Source organism: Catharus ustulatus, chromosome 18, assembly GCF_009819885.2.
Source record: "Catharus ustulatus isolate bCatUst1 chromosome 18, bCatUst1.pri.v2, whole genome shotgun sequence".
NCBI classification, from domain to species: domain Eukaryota; kingdom Metazoa; phylum Chordata; class Aves; order Passeriformes; family Turdidae; genus Catharus; species Catharus ustulatus.
The window spans coordinates 8,529,943-8,550,038 of NC_046238.1; the positions used below are offsets into that span (position 1 = coordinate 8,529,943).

A 20,096-nucleotide genomic window follows, 5' to 3' on the forward strand; every position below is an offset into this window, starting at 1 on the left:
GCTGGATACTGAGCTGTGCTGAAAAACAAGCAAACAAATATTGTGGCTGTACAATCACAATTTTGAACATTTTCAGTTGTTCTTGAAAAACAGGCTAGTGCAGCTCTTTCTGTGTATTTTAAAAGTGAAGTGACCTGTAATTTTTTTTCTGTTAAGAACAATGAGACAGGTGTCTGAAAGCATGAATAACTGTGGCGCAATTCAAAACTTTTTATCTTTACAGTGTGACTAAATGACGTTCAAAAACTGTTTTAAGAAGTTCTTTGCCAGTGAACTACTTAATTTTTTTGGCAGAGAATCACGTGAACTCTGTGGCATTGCCATAACAGCATTCAGTCTGTCATCATTCTGAGTTCTTGGCTATTTTAGAGGTGCTACAAAGTAGTAACAGTGATGTTTTACAGCAACAAATGCTTTTAAATATTCATATTTATCTAAAATAATTAAAGAAATAAATCTAACACTCAAACTTTGAAAATGTGCTGGAGTTATTCATCTCCCCAGCATGTACTATGGACAAATAATGAAAAGACTATCAGTGCTCTTTTAAGAAAACTTCTTGTTAGTTTGTGTGTGGGAATGTGTGGTAAAGGGAAAAAATAGTCAGTAGTTTCTGCTGTCACTGAAAATTAAGCTGATAGTCCATTGATAGTCTATTGAAAGATATTCTTTACAATGTGGATGTCCTAAAGAAAGCTGCTTTTATAACTGTGCTGTTATTCTTCCGTTTTAGATAACTTTGGCCAAATATGAAAAAGCTATGGACCTAATAAAATTATTCTAGAATATAATGGAATTCAGTGGCTAGGGGAAGGCAGAGTCACGTTAATGTTTGGATTCACTCAAAAACCACTGAAGACTTTGCTTGTGGGAACACTTGAACTTCCACATTAGTAGAAAGCTATTTTTATCTTCTTCTGTTCCTGATGTATTAGTCAGCGACTTAAGTTGTTGCCTGGAGAATGCACCAGGATGGTGTTGACTAAGGACTGGAGTTCCAAAGAATGTTTGGTATATGGACAGGAGGAGGATTTTATAGAAGTAACATTTCTCAATACATAGGTTCTGGTGGTGTATTTGTGGTATAGGTTTCACTGGACTGTCTAGCCTGACATGATGAGAAAAACTTGAAGGTTAGAGAAATGAAATGTGGGACAGACTTGATTCGCCACCATGTCTGTGTGCAGGAAGAGAAGAATAACATCTGTAAATACTAGAGGGGAAAATGCTGGACAGCAGAGAGAAAGAAAGTATTCCACTTGATGAGAGGAGTAATTAGATAAGTAATTGTGTGCTCAGTAAAACAACCAGAAAGGAGGTGTGGTGTTTGTGAAAGAACTGAAGTATTTGCACAGTAATGCAGGGAGTGCAGCCAGCAAACCAGAGGAACAAGAACTACTGGTGTAGGATGTAAAAACTATTATACCTGTAACAAAAAACTTGGTGGGATTGCATTGTTACCTGCAATGGGTCTTGAAGGGCAGGTGCTATCCACAACTGTCAAGAATAATGAGGGGTTGGTGTGCATGGGAGTGCTGTGCTGGAGCATCAATGAAAGTAAACCTGAGGGCAGAATCAGTTTGGAAGAGCAGTGTGCTTGTGTTGAGCAAAGCAGCACATGCTTGGTGAGTCGCAGGAGAGACTGTCTTGGGACATTGGTTTGGGAGCTAATAATAGTAGCACAGTCTTACTCAGGAGTGGCAACTTTCTTCTGTGGCCACTGAATTAACAAGAAATGATGCAGCTTTAAATTTAGAAAATACCTGTGGATTAGATGAGCAGTTGTGTGATGATTCAGCTAAATGTAAATACTTTAATTAAAAAGTTCTTCCCTTCAATAAACGCAGGATGAACACTAAAAGAGCTAGTTAGTGAAGCCACCTGGACTTGTGAAACTTGGAGAATTACAGTATCTTTAAATTAAAAGACATGAAAACTCTCTGAAGCATGAAAATGAAGCGTTCAAGAAAGGGTCCTGAATCTAGTTGGGAAACTTGTTAATCTTCAGCCTTTGAGCCACTAATGGCACACTTCAACATGAGCAACGTGGAAGACATCAATGGCAGAGAATTAGGTTTTGTGGAGGTGTTAAAAGTGTGTTTCAATGACTGCTTAGTCATGTTAGTGTTTTGAAAGGTTTATTACAAAGCCATTGTAAGTTGTTTGCTACTGTTGGTTCACTTTTTTTAGGCCTAATTCCATTTGTGTTAGTAACGAAGGTCCTATTAAAAGAAGAGGATCCCTAATTAATATATTAGTTTGGTAATCATGTATTGGCTGAAGTACATTCCAAATTGTAAGACTTTTTGTTTGAATTTCTTCTGGCATTTTTTTCAGAACACACTTGAGACATTTAATTCATTGACTATCTGAGTAAGTGTGTGAGATGTGTATTTTTGCTATATTTCTCTGAAGATTGTCATTATAACTGTTTCTATTCTTACTGTCTCTTATCACAATGACCATTTTTATTTAAAAAATGGAATTTCTTTCAGTCCCAAATTTGCCATGTGCAAAGTACAGCTCCCCCTGCCCTTCCCACTAGGCACCTATGTGTCAGTGGAATTTGCAGCAGTAATTGCTCTCAGTTCATCTCTGTGATAGACTAAAACCAGTGGCTGCTTGCTTTTGTGAGCAATACTAAAAATTGCTGGGAGGGTTTATTATTTAGCATGTGCCTGTGACTCCTTCTATTTAAGCAGTGGAGCTTTAAGAAATTTGTGGACTCTTCCATGTCAACAGTAATTGATCCTAAAAATAGTTTATCCCAAAGTGGTGTATTGAAATGGTAGAAACAGGCATTAATATCTTAAACAAGGACTTTTACACATGGGAATTTATTATTTCTAATCACTTTCTGTCATGTTTCTACACAAGCAATCAAAGTGGAAACAGAACTTTTTTACCTTTATAAAAGTTCTGTATTTAAACCCGTAAGAGGGAAGGGATCTGCAGTTTACCTTTTACTGCTTATTGGATTTCCAGCTTTGCTTCTACCAGAATATCAGATCAGCTTTTGCAGATATCCTACCTTCTTTGCAGACCTTCTGGTGTAACTCATTTTCAGGAGGCTAAGCAGGGTTAGTATAGCTCTGGCTACAGAGCTCCAAACTGCAGGCTTGATGTTTTTTTCTGTTGCCTATGAATGAAAATGGATGTTTTAAATTTGAGTGCCCTTCATAAATCCTATCCATGTCGGTTTTACATCTTTCCCTTCTGATGAAGCAGCAGCTGCAGCAACCTGTTTTGAAGTGATCAAAAATACCTTTGTGTTTTGTTTTACCAAGGATATTTTGTATAGTTGAAGTGACTCTTGACATTTGTGCACTTTTTAGTACAGCTCCTTTTTAGCAGTTAGGTATTAATGATAAAAACCTCTGAGCACTTCCACACCTTCCCTGAGCCCTTGCTGAACTCCTATTTTTTTTACCCTACCTTGTGTTGTTTAAATTATAAGATGTTTTCTGCCAGTCTATTACCTTGAATAGCACTCAGCACAGCAGGATGCTGTTCTTGCTTGCCATTGATGTCCTAGCACAATACAGTTGATAACACACAGCATGGAACTGCTTGATCTGAGAAAAATCACTCCTCTCTAGGAGCTTCTGAACTGTATTTCCAAATACTGAGGCACAAAAGTGGACTTAATCTTGAAGTTCTCTCACCTCTCAAATTGCCAGATGAAATTAGAAGCTTTCTTAGATTCCAGTAGGTAATATGCTGGACAGAAAATTTGAAGCTTAGGGGGCAAGGCAGCTTTTATGTAAATTTTGAGAATCTGTGTTTAAACAGGAGCAACTCAAATCTTGGAACTAATAAGATATGGCAAGACTTGGTTCTTTACAATCAGTTTAATTTTGACATTGTTTGACATAGTACATCCATGCTTATGAAGAGTTTTGCTTGAGTGACTTGACATCTGTGACACAGACATTTTCCAAAAGGTAGAAGGAGCCATCAGCACGGCAAACTTTCATTCTAAATTGGTAGCTTCAAGTTTTAAACAACTGAAAATAGCCACAGAATCACCACTGTTGGACAACTTTCTCTTGATGTATAGCCCTATACTTAGACTAATTGTGCTGGAGTGAATTAGATAGCAACTGTAAATTGGAAGGAGCTGGGTGAATACTAAATGTGACTTGATCCATTGGGAAACAGATTGGAGGATGCTCGTGTTCACCACACTAATATTCAAAGAATGAAAAAAATCGTGCCCCATCAGTTTTTCCTTGAACCCATTTTTTCATTTTCTGCACCAACTAACCAGCAAATGATATTTCTGGAGTAATTATAAAAAGTCAAAGAAACAGATCTAGATCTCTCTTGTCTAGTAAAAATACCACTGTTGCTGATATTGTCTGTGGTTTTAGTATTTAGAATAAAGGTCTTGGAAAATAACTGATCTTCCAAAATTTCGTCGCTTTCAGGATATAAAGTAAACAGTGAAAATGATGACCTTTTCTTTGTGAAACACTCAAACATGCTTAGGTTCTGATCTTCTGAGTTAAGCTGTTATCTAAAGATGAGTCCATGACACTCTTAATTTATTTTTAAAGATGAAATTATTTGCAAAATGGAAGTAGGAACAGCAAAGTAGATGGAGAATTCTTCCACAGAGTATTGTAAAAATAAAATAGAAAACCAGTCAAATTATACCTTTGCCACCAGAATCTGCAACAGCTTTTCATGGCAGTCAAGTGACTTAGAGGCTTGTTAGCAATCTCTTTATTGCCCTTGAAAAAGTTTCCATAATTTCTTTTCTTGGGAGAGAGATATTCAAGTCAAATAGAAACAAGTTAATATTTGAAGAGCACCAGTTTGTTAAGCAGCTGACAGTGTTGGGCTTGAAGAAGTGACTTGTGGTGGCTGTTTTGTGCCACTTCAGCCCCAGTTTCAGCAGCAAATCTGCTGACGAGGGCAGATGCTGAGGAAGGAATGAGTTCCGCTTCCTGGGTGCAGGCTGGTGGAACTCTCTTTGTGTGGGATCCGTGTAGCTATTTTTCAAAGCATCTGGCATAAATTCTGTTCATTTAGGATGTTAGCCTGTGTAACCCTTCCTTAACCTTGCATGTTAAAACCTGTGAACTTTTGTTTTATTCCTGGGGGAGATAAATTGTTAAGTCCTCGTGGGCGTTGTTTAGCTGTGGAGGGTCAGCCATATGGTGCTGCATCTGCTCTCACTTCTGAAGGGGAACTGATTCTTCATGTGTTTGGTTCTGACTGGTTCTTTGGGTTTAGCTGTTGCCATTTAATGCCTTGGGAAAATAGAGCTCCCCGTGCTGAGCTCAGTAGAATCTGATAAAGCATTCTACACTGTTAGTGTTATTTTTAAAGTCTTGCTATAATTGCTTTTTTAGTGTCTCAGTATCGCTCTGAAAATCATAGTGTAAATAGTGCTACTGAACCATTAGGATTAAAAACAGATTCTAAAACTAAAAATAGATTAGCCTTTAAAGTAATAAAAAAATCAGTAATCTTCACTGTCAAATTATTTTACCATTTTGTTTGCTTTGAAATGCATGCTGTGTGAATTTCTTGGCATGACTTCTTGCCTGTGATAGATAGCATATTCTAATACCGAACACTGGAATTGCTGCTTTATTCCTGTAAGGCCATGCGAGTGTATTATGCACAACCATTCCTTAATGGGTGATCTCTGTAGACATGTAATTCCTAGGATAACGTGATAATTAAATAACCCTTGCTTATCCCATTAACCCAGGGCAAACTCAGTATGCTAGAGCCAGATGAATGCAAAGCGACTCTGCTGTTCCTGGGCTCCAGCTAGGGATTTTTTTTTGCTCTTCAGTACCTACATTTGTTCCAAGGAGTGCACTGTTTGATGTTGGGTCTTGTGGAGGTCTTTCCCCTGGGTAGTGCACTGAACACCCTGCAGCTTGAGGTTTAAATTGCCATGAAATTGCTGTGGACCTCTTTCTTTCCAAAGATAGTCCAAAAAGAGAAAGTTTTATTGATGTAGTTTCATATCTATTTCAAATAGATGTAGTTAAACCTGTTGAAGAAGACTGTGTAACTTCTCTTTATTTGGGATCATGATTTAGTTTGTTTGGTTTAGTGAGGCTAAATTGAGCTAATCAGCTTTAAAGGAAAATAAGCAGATTTTTTATATGGAAATGAATGTCTGCATAGCTCTGTGCTGGTTAAACCCTATTTACCTTCAATAACATCTACTTCAGTAACATCCTAGCAGATATTGATAATGTTTATGTTCTTGGGTTTTTAATTTTTCTCTTTTTAAGGTTAATCCCTTGTTTCCACATTAACCTTTCTCGGTGCCCATCTCCATGTTTCTCTAAAGTTTCTCCCAGTCACCGTGCCAGCCTTCCTGCTTAGGAGCCTGTTAGTTTTGCTGGCTATGGCCCACCCTGCAGTGCCTCCAGCTGAGCTGGGTGTTTCGTATTTACTCCTGATAGGCACATGGAGCCCTCCAGCCCCTTTTCTTGAATAACATCTTACACCATATTCTTCCTAAGTTATTGAATCCAGTTGTCACGTACACCTGTTAGCCCCGACACTGAGATGAGGAGGTATGGGGGTTTATTTCAGAAGTCATCAACTAACTTTTCCCTTACAAGCTTGAGAGTGAATAAAAAAGCCTCATTCTTCTGGCTGAAGATGGGTCTCCTTTCCTGGTTTTAATTACATCCTACATCTCAGAGCATGTGTTGGAAAACATAGTGGAGGAGTTGTCTTATGTCCTTGAAACACAGCTGAGGACCAAAGCAGCTGGAGAGTGGATAGTAAACAGGAACAGATACAATGCACTGGAGATGATGCATTTGCTGCAGCAGTTGAGATGATGAGCAGCAAGTCCTCTGTGCATTGCAGGCTGGTGAGGATCTGCCAAAATATTTAGTTCACCCTGCATGACTCATGTAACAGCTTGTTGGTTCTTTTTAATTGTAGGTATTTCAGTTAGCTGCTGAGTAAAATGGCCAAACTGCTATTACAGGGACCTGCCTTCTTTGCTTACCCGAATCATGTCTCATGTATGTCATGAATTAAAACCCATAGAAAGCTCAATAAAATGAAATCTACCTTGGCGTGCATCGTTCACCAGTACTAACCATTGCTCCTGGTCCCCAGGTGTGACAGAGGACCAACAAACTTACCATGTGAAGGAGAATGTGGACTCGTGGCGCCCTCGAGGGAGAGAAGGAGAGACCACCCGCTTCCACACGGTCAACGTGGCACAGCCCGTGCGCTTCAGCAGTAAGTTGCAGGCTGGGAAATCTGGGCCATCTTTCTGCTAATTAATTTACAAATTTAGGCTATTTTAAAATGAAGAGTAATAGTCTTTTCTCTTTCATAGCTTTTTGATCAAACTTTAACATGCAGTGTTATTTCAGGTGTTTGTGCATATCTTTTGTATATGTCTTGCATGGTTTATATAGCAGACCAGGACATGCAAAGAAGGCAATGTCCCTGTTAATCCTCTTTTTGTGAAACCAGAGTTGCAATCTTCTGTTACAACACATCACAATTACAAAAAACATAATAAAGAGGCTTGATAAGAGATCTGTGACTTGCAATGAATAGAGCAAGAGTTTTTGAATTTTAAGTTTCTTAGGTAATGCAAAACGAAGAGTGCAGATGCAGGTGCTAAAATCATATTTCACATTTATTTTGAATGTCATCCTGTCCTGTGATTCTCTGTTAGTCACCCATCACGTCCAAGAATGTCAGTCAAAAACCCATGGGCCTGTTTTGTCCAGAAATGCCTCAAGGCTTTTGTTTGAGGTTCCCTCAGTTGAGCTAATTGGGAGAAGGCAGAGACAGCAGTTCACAGCATCACTTCTTAATTCCTAAAGATCTGCTTTACATGATGTTTTTTCCAAAGGAGCCAAGAATTTCCCTGGAACTCCTATTGTGTTGAATGATTGACTCTGGGAGCAGGATTATATGAATACTATTGAGACTGTAATAGTAGGTTGAAAACCTCACAGCAAGTTGGATGTATTGCTAATCACCTGATAGGAAGACACAGTTACTAAATTGGCCACCTCCAGGGTTTTTGTGCTGCTTGTTTTCGCTTGGATTGATCAAATGTATTTGTTTTATAAAGATGTGCAGAGAAATGTGTTTCACAGTAGATTAAACCACAATGGTTTAATTAAAGATTTTGAAGGCTGTGACAGTGTGATGGAATTTTAGTAGGAACTTAATCTTTTTGAAAACATGTAAAAAACATGTCAACATTTATCAGAAACTATGGTAAAGTAATTCTTCAGGGATGTGTAATGTGTGCACCTCCTCCTGTGGAGGTGAAGTGTACACACTGTTATTTGTAGATGTCCCAGTGATCATTGATTAGGATGTGTTATCTTAAAGATCCTAATTTGGGGGGAATGGAATGGTTTCCCTTCTATTCTTCATGTTTCCTAGGAAAGTGCCCAACAGGATGGCACTACTATGAGGGCACAGCCAGCTGTTACAGGGTGTATTTAAATGGGAAGAACTATTGGGATGCTGTGCAGACATGTCAGCAGGTGAATGGATCCCTTGCCACCTTCACTGCCGACCAGGAGCTGAGATTCATCGTAGCACAGGAGTGGGACTTGGAAGAAAAAACATTTGTGAGGTGGGACCTGCATAGGTGAGTAAGGAGAGAAGGACAAAGATCCCATGTTACAGAGGACGATTTCTTTGTAGTGTAGTGTACTACACAGAAATGATGGTGGTTCAGTTTGTGTAGAAAATCTGGTGGTAAAATTTACACCAGATGAATAACCCAGTATGAACGTGTTGGTTGGCTGTTTGGCAATGCCCCATGTGCAATTTGTTTTAATTAATATTAACAGATTATTCGTTTCAGCATAGTCTATTTCAGCAGAGTCATCTTCGGGTTGTCTTTGCAATGTACAGGTGTCCTTGAACTTCATCAGGGAAAGTGGATTTAACAATAACTGCTACTGCACTATCTTGTAAAAAAATAATAATTTAAATTTTTCAACAAGATTTTGATGTCCATGAAGTACAGTAATTTCACTATTATAAGCCCCACCTGATTATAAGCCGCACATTTGTTTGCAACGAGGATCCGCGTGCAACTTTCACAAAGTTGCCAATTAGTAACAGAATCGCGGGGTTTACTGGCTCGGCCCCGCTTGGGGCTGTGCGGGCTCAGATCGACCCTGCTGCACCATCACTGGGACCAGGGGGACTCTGGTTCAGCTGGGGGCTGCTGCGGGATTGCACTTCCAGGTTGGCAAAATTCATAACTTCATCCATATATTGCTGCTCCTGAGTGTAAGCCTCACTTCCAGGATGGGACCATAATTTTAATCGAAAGGTTGCAGCTTATAATAATGAAATTACGGTAATCTTAGCTCTAACTAAGAGAAAATTTAAGGAGATGGAAATGAAGTAAAGAGAGTGAAAAGGCATTTTGTTTTGCAACCACCGTGTTTGGGTGGCTTTAGATATTTCATTCTGTTAGTTCACAACAAACAATTCCTTCTCTTTTTGCATGTTTTTTGTGACTCCTGGGCAGCCATGACAGATCCCCAGGAGTGTCTGAGTAAAGGTGTATTTCTGTCTCTGGAGAGTTAAATGGTTTGATCCAGAGCAGTCTGACCTAAGTTGTTTATGTTCAGAAATACTTGACTTCTGGATGCTGCTGTGTGATTTTTGAGATACTGGAGTGCTGCCATGGCAACAGAATAAGGTGCTGCTTATGAGTAGAAATAGTCAGTTATAATTTGTAGCCCTAGAAAACTACTAAGTGTTTTATCAAGTATTTTTCTCTGTTCTTCAGCTGTTGTCTCTCTCTATTGCCAATGTATGAGCCAGAAAGCGAAGGAAAAAAGGCATCAGAATATTTTTAAAAATTATCTTATTCATATGAAGACGTTAGAAAGTTCCATGTAATGTAGTTTGTTACTGTGTTTTTGGCCTGTAATTTTAGAATGTAACTTAATTTGTTTTGCAGGTTCTGGGTGGGATATCAGTATGTGATCACCAATCGAAATCACTCTCTGGAAGGTCACTGGGAAGTGGCTTGTAAAGGTAGGTCTCAAATTACTGCTTAGTTCAGTGCCCATGAAAACTGTATTAAAGCATGAATATGATTTGGAAGAACAACATGACTTCTTTCACTGGTAGTGTTCAAATAGTACAGGTGAAGTGCTTTGCTTTACAGGGTAGAAGTGGAAGAGTTTAATACTCAATGCGCATCTTATTTTAAAGTTTAAGAAGTTTTATGGGTTTTCATGCTGGCATGGAAAGAACATGTGTCATTTTATTTGGATTTCCCCCTTGATGAAGATGAGAGAAAGGAAACGACTCTGTAATTTCTCATTCTTTGTGGTGAATGTTTGGATGAACTGCTGATTGCTGGTTCTAGTATTTGCACACTAGTGTAGCATGTTAGGAGGTTTTAGCTTTTTAAAAATTGGTAGAATTTTATGTACTAAAACAGCACACTTGAGTTTTGCAGAATTTACACTGATTTTTTTATTTTTAAAGAATTTCGGGTAGTTTACTTAAACCATGTCAGAATTTGCGTGATCCCTGAAATATGTCTCATTTTATCTGAAAAACTGAACATTAATTTGATGGGCATCACTGTCTAAACCGTTTCAATAGCAAAGCAAGCATCTCCCTCTGCTGAAAATGCAAAGTTGTATTTCTGCACCTTTTATTTTTATCTCTTTCAGTTTAGAGATGAAGTCACAATATGAACTCTTACATATACAGTTACCTAATTCATGTACTGGTTTAGGTAATAGAAAATTTATAACAAAGGTCTAGTTTTTAAGCATCAGCACTGTGGATTCCAGAGTAGCATTTGGAAACGAATCTGGAGAGTTTGTTTCTGATGTACAGTTTTCAGTATCCATGGAAAATCTAGAAGGAAAACCTTCCTTTAGGTACAGACACATAATTCTGATCAGAATTTTCAAACAGTTGGGTCTTGAAAAATACTTCTTTTGACACATGAATACAAAGATTCTCCTTAAAAGGATCTTTCTTTGCTCTTTGGAAAGCTGCCTGCACTGCCATCTGCTGACAGAGTGGTCACAACAGGGAGGCATGAATTACAGAAAAATCATCATAACTTGATCATTAGTTTTATTTAATTTGATGGATTATATGAATTTAAACCTTCTTAGTACCGTATAATCCTGTGTTTTTAAACTTCATATTTAATAAAGAGATGCCTCTACAAAATAAAGTACATAGTAACATTCAGTGGTTTGTGAAAAACTTTTCTTAGGCTTGTATTGAGGCCGACTCTGAATTCTTAATGCCTGTTTGAAAAAAATGATTTAGGGTTCTATGGCTTGAAAATTGTGATTTATTATTGGGAATAATTTAATTTATTGTGGAATATAACACTTCCAGAAAATGCTGTCGACACCTTTTGTGGTGTTTGGAGCCCATCAGGATGCTGTTTCATGAGTTGGAAGGACCAAACTGTGGATGCCCTAGTGCATCCCCAAGCATGGAACAGCTCTGCAGGGGCTGCACGGGTGGATGCACATCTTTGGAAGCACTGCTGGGTGTGTGGAGTGCCAGGCACAAGATTGCTGTGTGGGTTCTTGCTCCACTGAGAGCAACTGTGTCCAAACTCAGCGTTGGTTTGAGGAGGTGTATAACTATTGTCAGGCAAACCCCATGGGGCTCTGTGAAGCAGCACTCAAGGCGATGTTGGAGTATCACTTCTCCTGGTTCAGAGTGGCAGAATTACCCAGTACTTTGAAAACAGCAGCCTTTTTTGTGTGAGTCACCCCTTCCCTTCCAGCTGTTTGCCTTCCCCCACAGCAGTGTTTCCAATGGGAGCTGAAGCTGGGGGACTCTTTGTATTGGAATTGGTGTGCATGAAATGAGTGATGTTACAGAGCCTCTCTAAAGCTTTACATACTCACAGGCTGCTAATCCCAATGTGTCTTGTTCCAGGCTCTTCAGAAGTGTTTTTACCCCCTGACCCTGTCTTTGGTTCGGCTGTGTCTGAAAAGGAAAACATTCTTTGTGCCCAGCTCCAGTGTTTCCGTTTACCTGCCCTCCGGCGCCACGGTTTACACACCTGGTATGCTGAAAACTGCTGTGAGAAATCTTCATTCCTCTGCAAAAGGAGTAAGTGGGCTTCAGTTCAGTGCTGTGTTGTGTGTTTAAATGTGCATTTAATAAGTATCTGGAAATTGTTTCATTTCCCTTTCTAATTTTTGCCCAGTGAATTAAAATAAAATGGAGTTATATTTCTGCTTGATTTTAATAAATAATAGCATCATAATGTGTGTCTATCACACAGTACAGAGTTTTAGTAAAAAATCATTAGGCCTCAGTATCAGCCCCAAAATAAACTTGGGCCAAAAAGTTTGTGGGTTTTGTTTTGTATAACACCTTATTAGTAACCAATGCTCTTAAGTTATTAATTTCACATTGAAATAAGGAAGCACTTATTTCTGGTTTATTTAGAGTATTATAAATTCTACTAAATTCTTTCCAGTGAATTAGACGTGGAAGGGAAAGACAAGTGGAGATCATGGACTTAAAGTGGGTTAAAAAACAAGGCTTTTGTTCTGTATCTTGCATACCTGTACTCCAAAAGCCTTGATACCAACAGAGGTATTTGCAACATTATCAGGTAATCTTAAACCTTACCTGATCTAGATGGTGCTTCTTAAAAAGGAGAAAAGTTGTTTAACTTGAGGACTGTAAAGAGTGCAAGTGATTGCCAGGGAAGTTGTGCAGCCTCTGTCCTGAGAGGTTTTTAAAATCCTCAGGTTAGATAAAATCCTGAGCAACTCATTGAGATGTCATGGCTGACCCTGCTTTGATCAGGGATTGAAGTGGAGGGGCCAGGCCATCCTCCCTGAGCAGTTGTTCCAGCTGCCAGGTCCCAGCACTGTTTTCTCTGTCTGGTGTTGGCATGTGCTTTAGGTCACTGGGCTAAAGGTGGCTAAGCTTCCCCTGCTGGGCCGGGATCAGGATGCTGCTAGGACAGTGGAAGTACAGTGGTTTCACGAATACAAGCCGCACGGAGTATAAGCCGCACTTCCGGTGCCTCGACAATGTTGCTGTCTTTGTCAATAGATAAGCCGCACCCCGAATATTAGCCGCACTTTCGTTCGTAGCGAGAATCCGTGCGCAGCTTTCACAAATTGGCCAATTAGTAACAGGATCGCGGCATAGCGGGGTTTACTGGCTCAGGGCGGGGCCAGGCAGGCTCGGCCCGCTCATGGTTGCCGACAGGGGTGGATGGCCCGGCTCGGCGCTACGGCTTGGCTGGGCCGGCCGGGCGGTGTTGCTGCCGCCGCCACCGCCAGGCTCCCTGCTCCCGTCTGCACTGCCGGTGCCGCGTTTGCTTGCCCTGCGGGTGGTGCTGCTGCCGCCGCCGCTGCCAGGCTCCCTGGCTCCCCGCTCCCGTCTGCACCGCCGCTGCCATGTTGGCTCGCCCTGGCCGGCACTGCTGGCCGCCGCACCGCCGGGCTCCCCCACGCTGCTAGCCCCGGTTCTCCTGGGCTCCCGTGCACTGCCAGCCCTGCTTCTACGGGGCTTTTCCCTGCCGCTGGGCAGCCCCGCGCCGCTGGGCTTCCTGCTTCTGCTATCCTCTCCTATGCAGTGTGGCTCCCGTGCACTGCCAGCCCTGCTTCTACGGGGCTTTTCTCCGCCGCCGGGTAGCCCCGCGCCGCTGGGCTTCCTGCTTCTGCTATCCTCCCCTATGCAGTCGGGCTCCCGTGCACTGCCAGCCCCGCTTCTGCCGGGCTCCCCCGCCATGCTGGCCCAGGCTCTGCCAGGCTTTCCCACCTCTGCCGGGGCCGGCCGGGCTCCAGCTTGGCTTGGGGCTGCCGCGGGCTCTCACTTCCGTGTTGGCAGCTTTTAGAATATTGTTCATGTATTAACCGCCCCGGAATATTGGCCGCACTTCCGGGTTTCCACCAAAATTTTTATCAAATTGGTGCGGCTTGTATTCGTGAAATTACTGTACTACTGCCTGACTCCCTTTTTAAGTCCTGGCCTGTTTAAAAGGCCTTCAGATTTGGTCTAGAAAAGATCCAGCTTTTCCTAACAGCAGGAAAGAGGAAGGGAGCTGCAGCAGGCTGTGGCAGTAAATGTTGAGCTTCTCAGACCAGTTGCTTTCCTCTGTCTTGGAGAGGATGCTTGGAAGTGTGTCAGATCCATTAAATAGATAAAACTCACCTTGTCAATGAGCTGAAAATAGTCTCTGTGTCCCTGGAGACCATCCATTATCTTTCCCACTCCCTGGAGATCCCTTTTCAAAGTTCTTTAATGTGAAAACTGCTATTGCAGGCACCTGCCATCTTTGCTTACCTGAGTCATGTATCACATATGTCTTGAATTAAAACCCCTAGAAAGCTTAATAAAATGAAATCTGCCATTGCTTGCATCTTTCACCAGTACTAACTATTGCTCCTGGTCCCCAGGTGTGACAGAGGACCAACAAACTTACCATGTGAAGGAGAATGTGGACTCGTGGCACGCTCGAGGGAGAGGAGGAGAGACCACCCGCTTCCACACGGTCAACGTGGCACAGCCCGTGCGCTTCAGCAGTAAGTTGCAGACTGGGAAATCTGGGCCATCTTTCTGCTAATTAATTTTCAAATTTAGACTATTTTAAAATGAAGAGTAATAGTCTTTTCTCTTTCACAGCTTTTTGACCAAACTTTGAGATGCAGTGCTGTTTCAGGTGTTTGTGCATTTCTTTTGTATATGTCTTGCATGGTTTATATAGCAGACCAGGACATGCAAAGAAGGCAATGTCCCTGTTAATCCTCTTTTTGTGAAACCAGAGTTGCAATTTTCTGTTACAACACATCACAATTACAAAAAACAGAATAAAGAGGTTTGAGAACAGAGCTGTGACTTGCAATGAACCGAGCAAGAGTTTTTGAATTTTAAGTTTCTTAGGTAATGCAAAACGAGGTGTGCAGATGCAGGTGCTAAAATCATATTTCACATTTATTTTGAATGTCATCCTGTCCTGTGATTCTCTGTTAGTCACCCATCACGTCCAAGAATGTCAGTCAAAAACCCATGGGCCTGTTTTGTCCAGAAATGCCTCACGGCTTTTGTTTGAGATTCCCTCAGTTGAGCTAATTGGGAGAAGGCAGAGACAGCAGTTCACAGCATCACTTCTTACTTCCTCAAGATCTGCTTTACATGATGCTTTTTCCAAAGGAGCCACGAATTTCCCTGGAACTCCTATTGTGTTGAATGATTGACTCTGGGAGCAGGATTATATGAATACTATTGAGACTGTAATAGTAGGTTGAAAACCTCACAGCAAGTTGGATGTATTGCTAATCACCTGATAGGAAGACACAGTTACTAAATTGGCCACCTCCAGGGTTTTTGTGCTGCTTGTTTTCGCTTGGATTGATCAAATGTGTTTATTTTATAAAGATGTGCAGAGAAATGTGTTTCACAGTAGATTAAACCACAGTGGTTTAATTAAAGATTTTGAAGGCTGTGACAGTGTGATGGAATTTTAGTGGGAGCTTAATCTTTTTGAAAACATGTAAAAAACATGTCAACATTTATCAGAAACTATGGTAAAGTAATTCTTCAGGGATGTGTAATGTGTGCACCTCCTCCTGTGGAGGTGGAGTGTACACACTGTTATTTGTAGATGTCCCAGTGATTATTGATTAGGATGTGTTATCTTAAAGATCCTAATTTGGGGGGAATGGTTTCCCTTCTATTCTTCATGTTTCCTAGGAAAGTGCCCAACAGGATGGCACTACTATGAGGGCACAGCCAGCTGTTACAGGATGTATTTAAATGGGGAGAACTACTGGGACGCTGTGCAGACATGTCAGCAGGTGAACGGATCCCTCGCCACCTTCACTGCCGACCAGGAGCTGAGATTCATCGTAGCACAGGAGTGGGACTTGGAAGAAAAAAAATTTGTGAGGAACTACCTGCGTAGGTGAGTAAGGAGAGAAGGACAAAGATCCCATGTTCTAGAGGATGATTTCTGTGTAGCAGAAATACTGGTCGTGCAGTTTGTGTAGAAAATCTGGTGGTAAAATTTACATCAGGTGGATAACCCAGTATGAACATGTTGGTTGGCTGTTTGGCAGTGCCCCATGTACAGTTTGTTTTACTTGATATTAATAGATTATTCAATTCAGCAGTGTCTTTTTATCAGCAGAGTCATCTTCAGGTTGTCTTAGCAATGTCCAGGTATTGTTGAACTTCATCAGGGAAGATGGATTAAACCATGACTGCTGCACTACCTTGTATACAAATAATTACAGTAATTTCACTATTATAAGTCGCACCATTTAGACTAAAATTTTGGTTCGAACCCGGAAGTGCAGCATATAATTCGGTGAGGCCAATATATGTATGAAATTCACAAATTTTCTGCTGGGAAGTGCAAGCCAGCAACAGCCCTGAGCTGATCCGAGCCCGCGTGGCCCCATGCGGGGCCGAGCCAGTAAACCCCGCGATCCCGCGGTTCTGTTACTAATTGGCAACTTTGTGAAAGTTGCACGTGGATCCTCCTGCGAATGCAAGTACGGATTATAATCAGGTGGGGCTTATATATGAACCAAGAAGGAAACGTTGCCGACACCTGGAAGTGTGGATTATAATCGTGATATTACTTTATTTAAGTTTTTCAACAATGTTTTGGTTTCCATTAAGAACCCTTAGCTCTAACAAAGAGTAAATTGAAGGAGATGGAAATGAAGTAAAGAGAGTAAAAAGGCATTTTGAGAGGCAACCACCATGTTTGGGTGGCTTTAGATATTTCGTTCTGTTAGTTCACAACAAACAATTCCTTCTCTTTTTGCATGTTTTTTGTGACTCCTGGGCTGCCATGACAGATCAACAGGATTGTCTGAGTAAAGGTGTATTTCTGTCTCTGGAGAGTTAAATGGTTTGATCCAGAGCAGTCTGACCTAAGTTGTTTATGTTCAGAAATACTTGACTTCTGGATGCTGCTGTGTGATTTTTGAGATACTGGAGTGCTGCCATGACAACAGAATAAGGTGCTGCTTATGAGTAGAAATAGTCAGTTATAATTTGTAGCCCTAGAAAACTGCTAAGTATTTTATCAAGTATTTTTCTCTGTTCCTCAGCTGTAGTCTCTCTCTATTGCCAATGTATGAGCCAGAAAGCGAAGGAAAGAAGGCGTCAGAATATTTTGAAAATTATCTTATTCATATGAAGACGTTAGAAGGTTCCATGTAATGTAGTTTGTTACTGTGTTTTTGGCCTGTAATTTTAGAATGTAACTTAATTTGTTTTGCAGGTTCTGGGTGGGATATCAGTATGTGATCACCAATCGAAATCACTCTCTGGAAGGTCACTGGGAAGTGGCTTATAAAGGTAGGTCTCAAATGACTGCTTAGTTCAGTGTCCATGAAAACTGTGTTAAAGCATGAATATGATTTGGAAGAACGACAGGACTTCTTTCACTGGTAATGTTCAAATAGTACAGGTGAAGTGCTTTGCTTTACAGGGTAGAAGTGGAAGAGTTTAATACTCAATGCACATCTTATTTTAAAGTTTAAGAAGTTTTATGGGTTTTCATGCTGGCATGGAAAGAACATGTGTCATTTTATTTGGGTTTCCCCCTTGATGAAGATGAGAGAAAGGAAACGACTCTGTAATTTCTCATTCTTTGTGGTGAATGTTTGGATGAACTGCTGATTGCTGGTTCTAGTATTTGCACACTAGTGTAGCACGTTGGGAGGTTTTAGCTTTTTAAAAATTGGTAGAATTTTATGTACTAAAACAGCACACTTGAGTTTTGCAGAATTTACACTGATTTTTTCTTTTTAAAGAATTTCGGGTAGTTTACTTAAACCGTGTCAGAATTTGCATAATCCCTGAAATATGTCTCATTTTATCTGAAAAACTGAACATTAATTTGATGGGCATCACGGTCTAAACTGTTTCAATTGCAAAACAAGTAGCTAGCTCCCTCTGCTGAAAATGCAAAGTTGTATTTCTGCACCTTTTATTTTTATTTTTGGGCATTTTGTTTAGAGATTAACTCACAGTATGAGCTCTTACCTATACAGTTGCCTAATTCATGTACTGGTTTAGGTAATAGAAAATTTATAACAAAGGTCTAGTTTTTAAGCATCAGCATTGTGGATTCCAGTGTAGCATTTGGAAACGAATCTGGAGAGTTTGTTTCTGATGTACAGTTTTCAGTATTCATGGGATATCTAGAAGGAAAACCTTCCTTTAGGTACAGACACATAATTCTGATCAGAATTTTCAAACAGCTGGGTCTTGAAAAATACTTCTTTTGACACATGAATACAAAGATTCTCCTTAAAAGGACCTTTCTTTGCTCTTTGGAAAGCTGCCTGCACTACCATCTGCTGACAGAGTGGTCACAACAGGGAGGCATGAATTACAGGAAAATCATCATAACTTGAACATTAGTTTTATTTAATTTGATGGATTATATGAATTTAACCCTTAGTACCGCATAATCCTCTGATTTCAAGCTTTATATTTAATAAAGAGATGCCTCTACAAAATAAAGTACAGTAATTTCACGAATACAAGCCGCACCAATTTGACTAAGATTTTGCTCCTAAACCGGAAATGCGGCTAATAATCAGGAGCGGCTAATACAACCTCAGAAGTGCCTGCCAGAGTGCTGAGCCGAGCAGCTGCAAAGTCGGCATTTTGCGATTGTTACAAATCGCTACTTTGTTGCACCGCGGGTGGAGCCTGGCTCCCTGTAGGCAGCACGGGGGGCGGGGAGAGAGGCGGGAGAGCTCTCTTTCCTCCTCTGCCACAGCCCAGGGGAGAGACGGGGGGGGCCCGGCGCCGCCATTGCCGCGGCCCGGGGAGGAGAGGGGGGACCCGGGCCGCCCCTACCGCGGCCCGGGGAGGAGAGGGGGGACCCGGGCCGCCCCTACCGCGGCCCGGGGAGGAGAGGGGGGACCCGGGCCGCCCCTACCGCGGCCCGGGGAGGAGAGGGGGGACCCGGGCCGCCCCTGCCGCGGCCCGGGGAGGCGGGGGGGAAGCCGGCGCCGCCATTGCTGCGGCCCGGGGAGGGGGGGGGAAGCCGGCGCCGCCATTGCTGCGGCCCAGGGAGGGAGGGGAAGCGCGCGCCGCCATTGCTGTGGCCCGGGGAGCCGACGGGAGCCCCGCGCAGCCATTGCCGCGGCTCGGGGAGCCGACGGGGTGCTTTGTCCCCGCCCGCCGCCGCCCCGGCAGGAGCGGGGAAACTCCGTCCCTGCCCGCCGCCGGTGCCACGGGCGCGGGAAAGCTCCGTCCCCGCCCGCCGCCGCTGCCGTAGGAGCGGGGGAAGCTCCGTCCCTGCCTGCCACCGCGGGGCAGCGCCGACCCGGGGTGACCGAGCCCAGTGGCAGGGCCGGCCGGCCCCGAGCTGCAGCACCGTGCTGGACCGCCTGGCCCCATCAGCGGCCCCTAGCGGGCCGAGCCTGCACAGCCTTAGCTCAGCCAGTAAACCCCGCCCTGCCGCCGTTCTGTTAATAATTGCACGCGGGTCCTCGCTGCGAACGACAGAGCGGCTTATATTCGTGTGCGGCTTATCTATGGACAAAAACCAAAATATTTACCAACACCCAGAGATGCGGCTTATAGTCAGTGCGGCTTGTATTCGTGAATTTACTGTACATAGTAACATTCAGTGGTTTGTGAAAAACTTTTCTTAGGCTTGTATTGAGGCAGACTCTGAATTGTTAATACCCGTTGGAAAAAAATGATTTAGGGTTCTATATCTTGAAAATTGTGATTTATTATTGGGACATGTGGAATACAAGAACTCCAGAAAATGCTGTCGACACCTTTTGCGGTGTTTGGAGCCCATCAGGATGCTGTTTCATGAGTTGAAAGGACCAAACTGTGGATGCCCTAGTGCATCCCCAAGCATGGAACAGCTCTGCAGGGGCTGCACGGGTGGATGCACATCTTTGGAAGCACTGCTGGGTGTGTGGAGTGCCAGGCACAAGATTGCTGTGTGGGTTCTTGCTCCACTGGGAGCAACTGTGTCCAAACTCAGCGTTGGTTTGAGGAGGTGTATAACTATTGTCAGGCAAGCCCCATGGGGCTCTGTGAAGCAGCACTCGAGGAGATGTTGGAGTATCACTTCTCCTGGTTGAGTG

General features: G+C 42.2%; 1 protein-coding gene across 4 annotated transcripts in view; it reads left to right on the forward strand.

The window, feature by feature from the left end:
• The window catches only part of DGCR2 (DiGeorge syndrome critical region gene 2), a 68,559-nt gene that overhangs the window by 20,669 nt on the left and 27,794 nt on the right, over window positions 1–20,096 (forward strand). The window contains exons 3-9 of one of the 4 annotated variants that reach the window (XM_033075708.2): window positions 7,111–7,236; window positions 8,410–8,620; window positions 9,956–10,032; window positions 11,926–12,102; window positions 14,415–14,540; window positions 15,709–15,919; window positions 17,252–17,328. The exons of 1 other annotated variant lie outside the window; for it this stretch is intronic. In XM_033075708.2, the coding sequence (XP_032931599.1) occupies window positions 7,111–7,236; window positions 8,410–8,620; window positions 9,956–10,032; window positions 11,926–12,102; window positions 14,415–14,540; window positions 15,709–15,919; window positions 17,252–17,328 (1,005 nt within the window). The remainder of the gene's footprint in view (window positions 1–7,110; window positions 7,237–8,409; window positions 8,621–9,955; window positions 10,033–11,925; window positions 12,103–14,414; window positions 14,541–15,708; window positions 15,920–17,251; window positions 17,329–20,096) is intronic. 2 more of the 4 variants (XM_033075710.2, XM_033075709.2) reach the window with 2 other exon arrangements.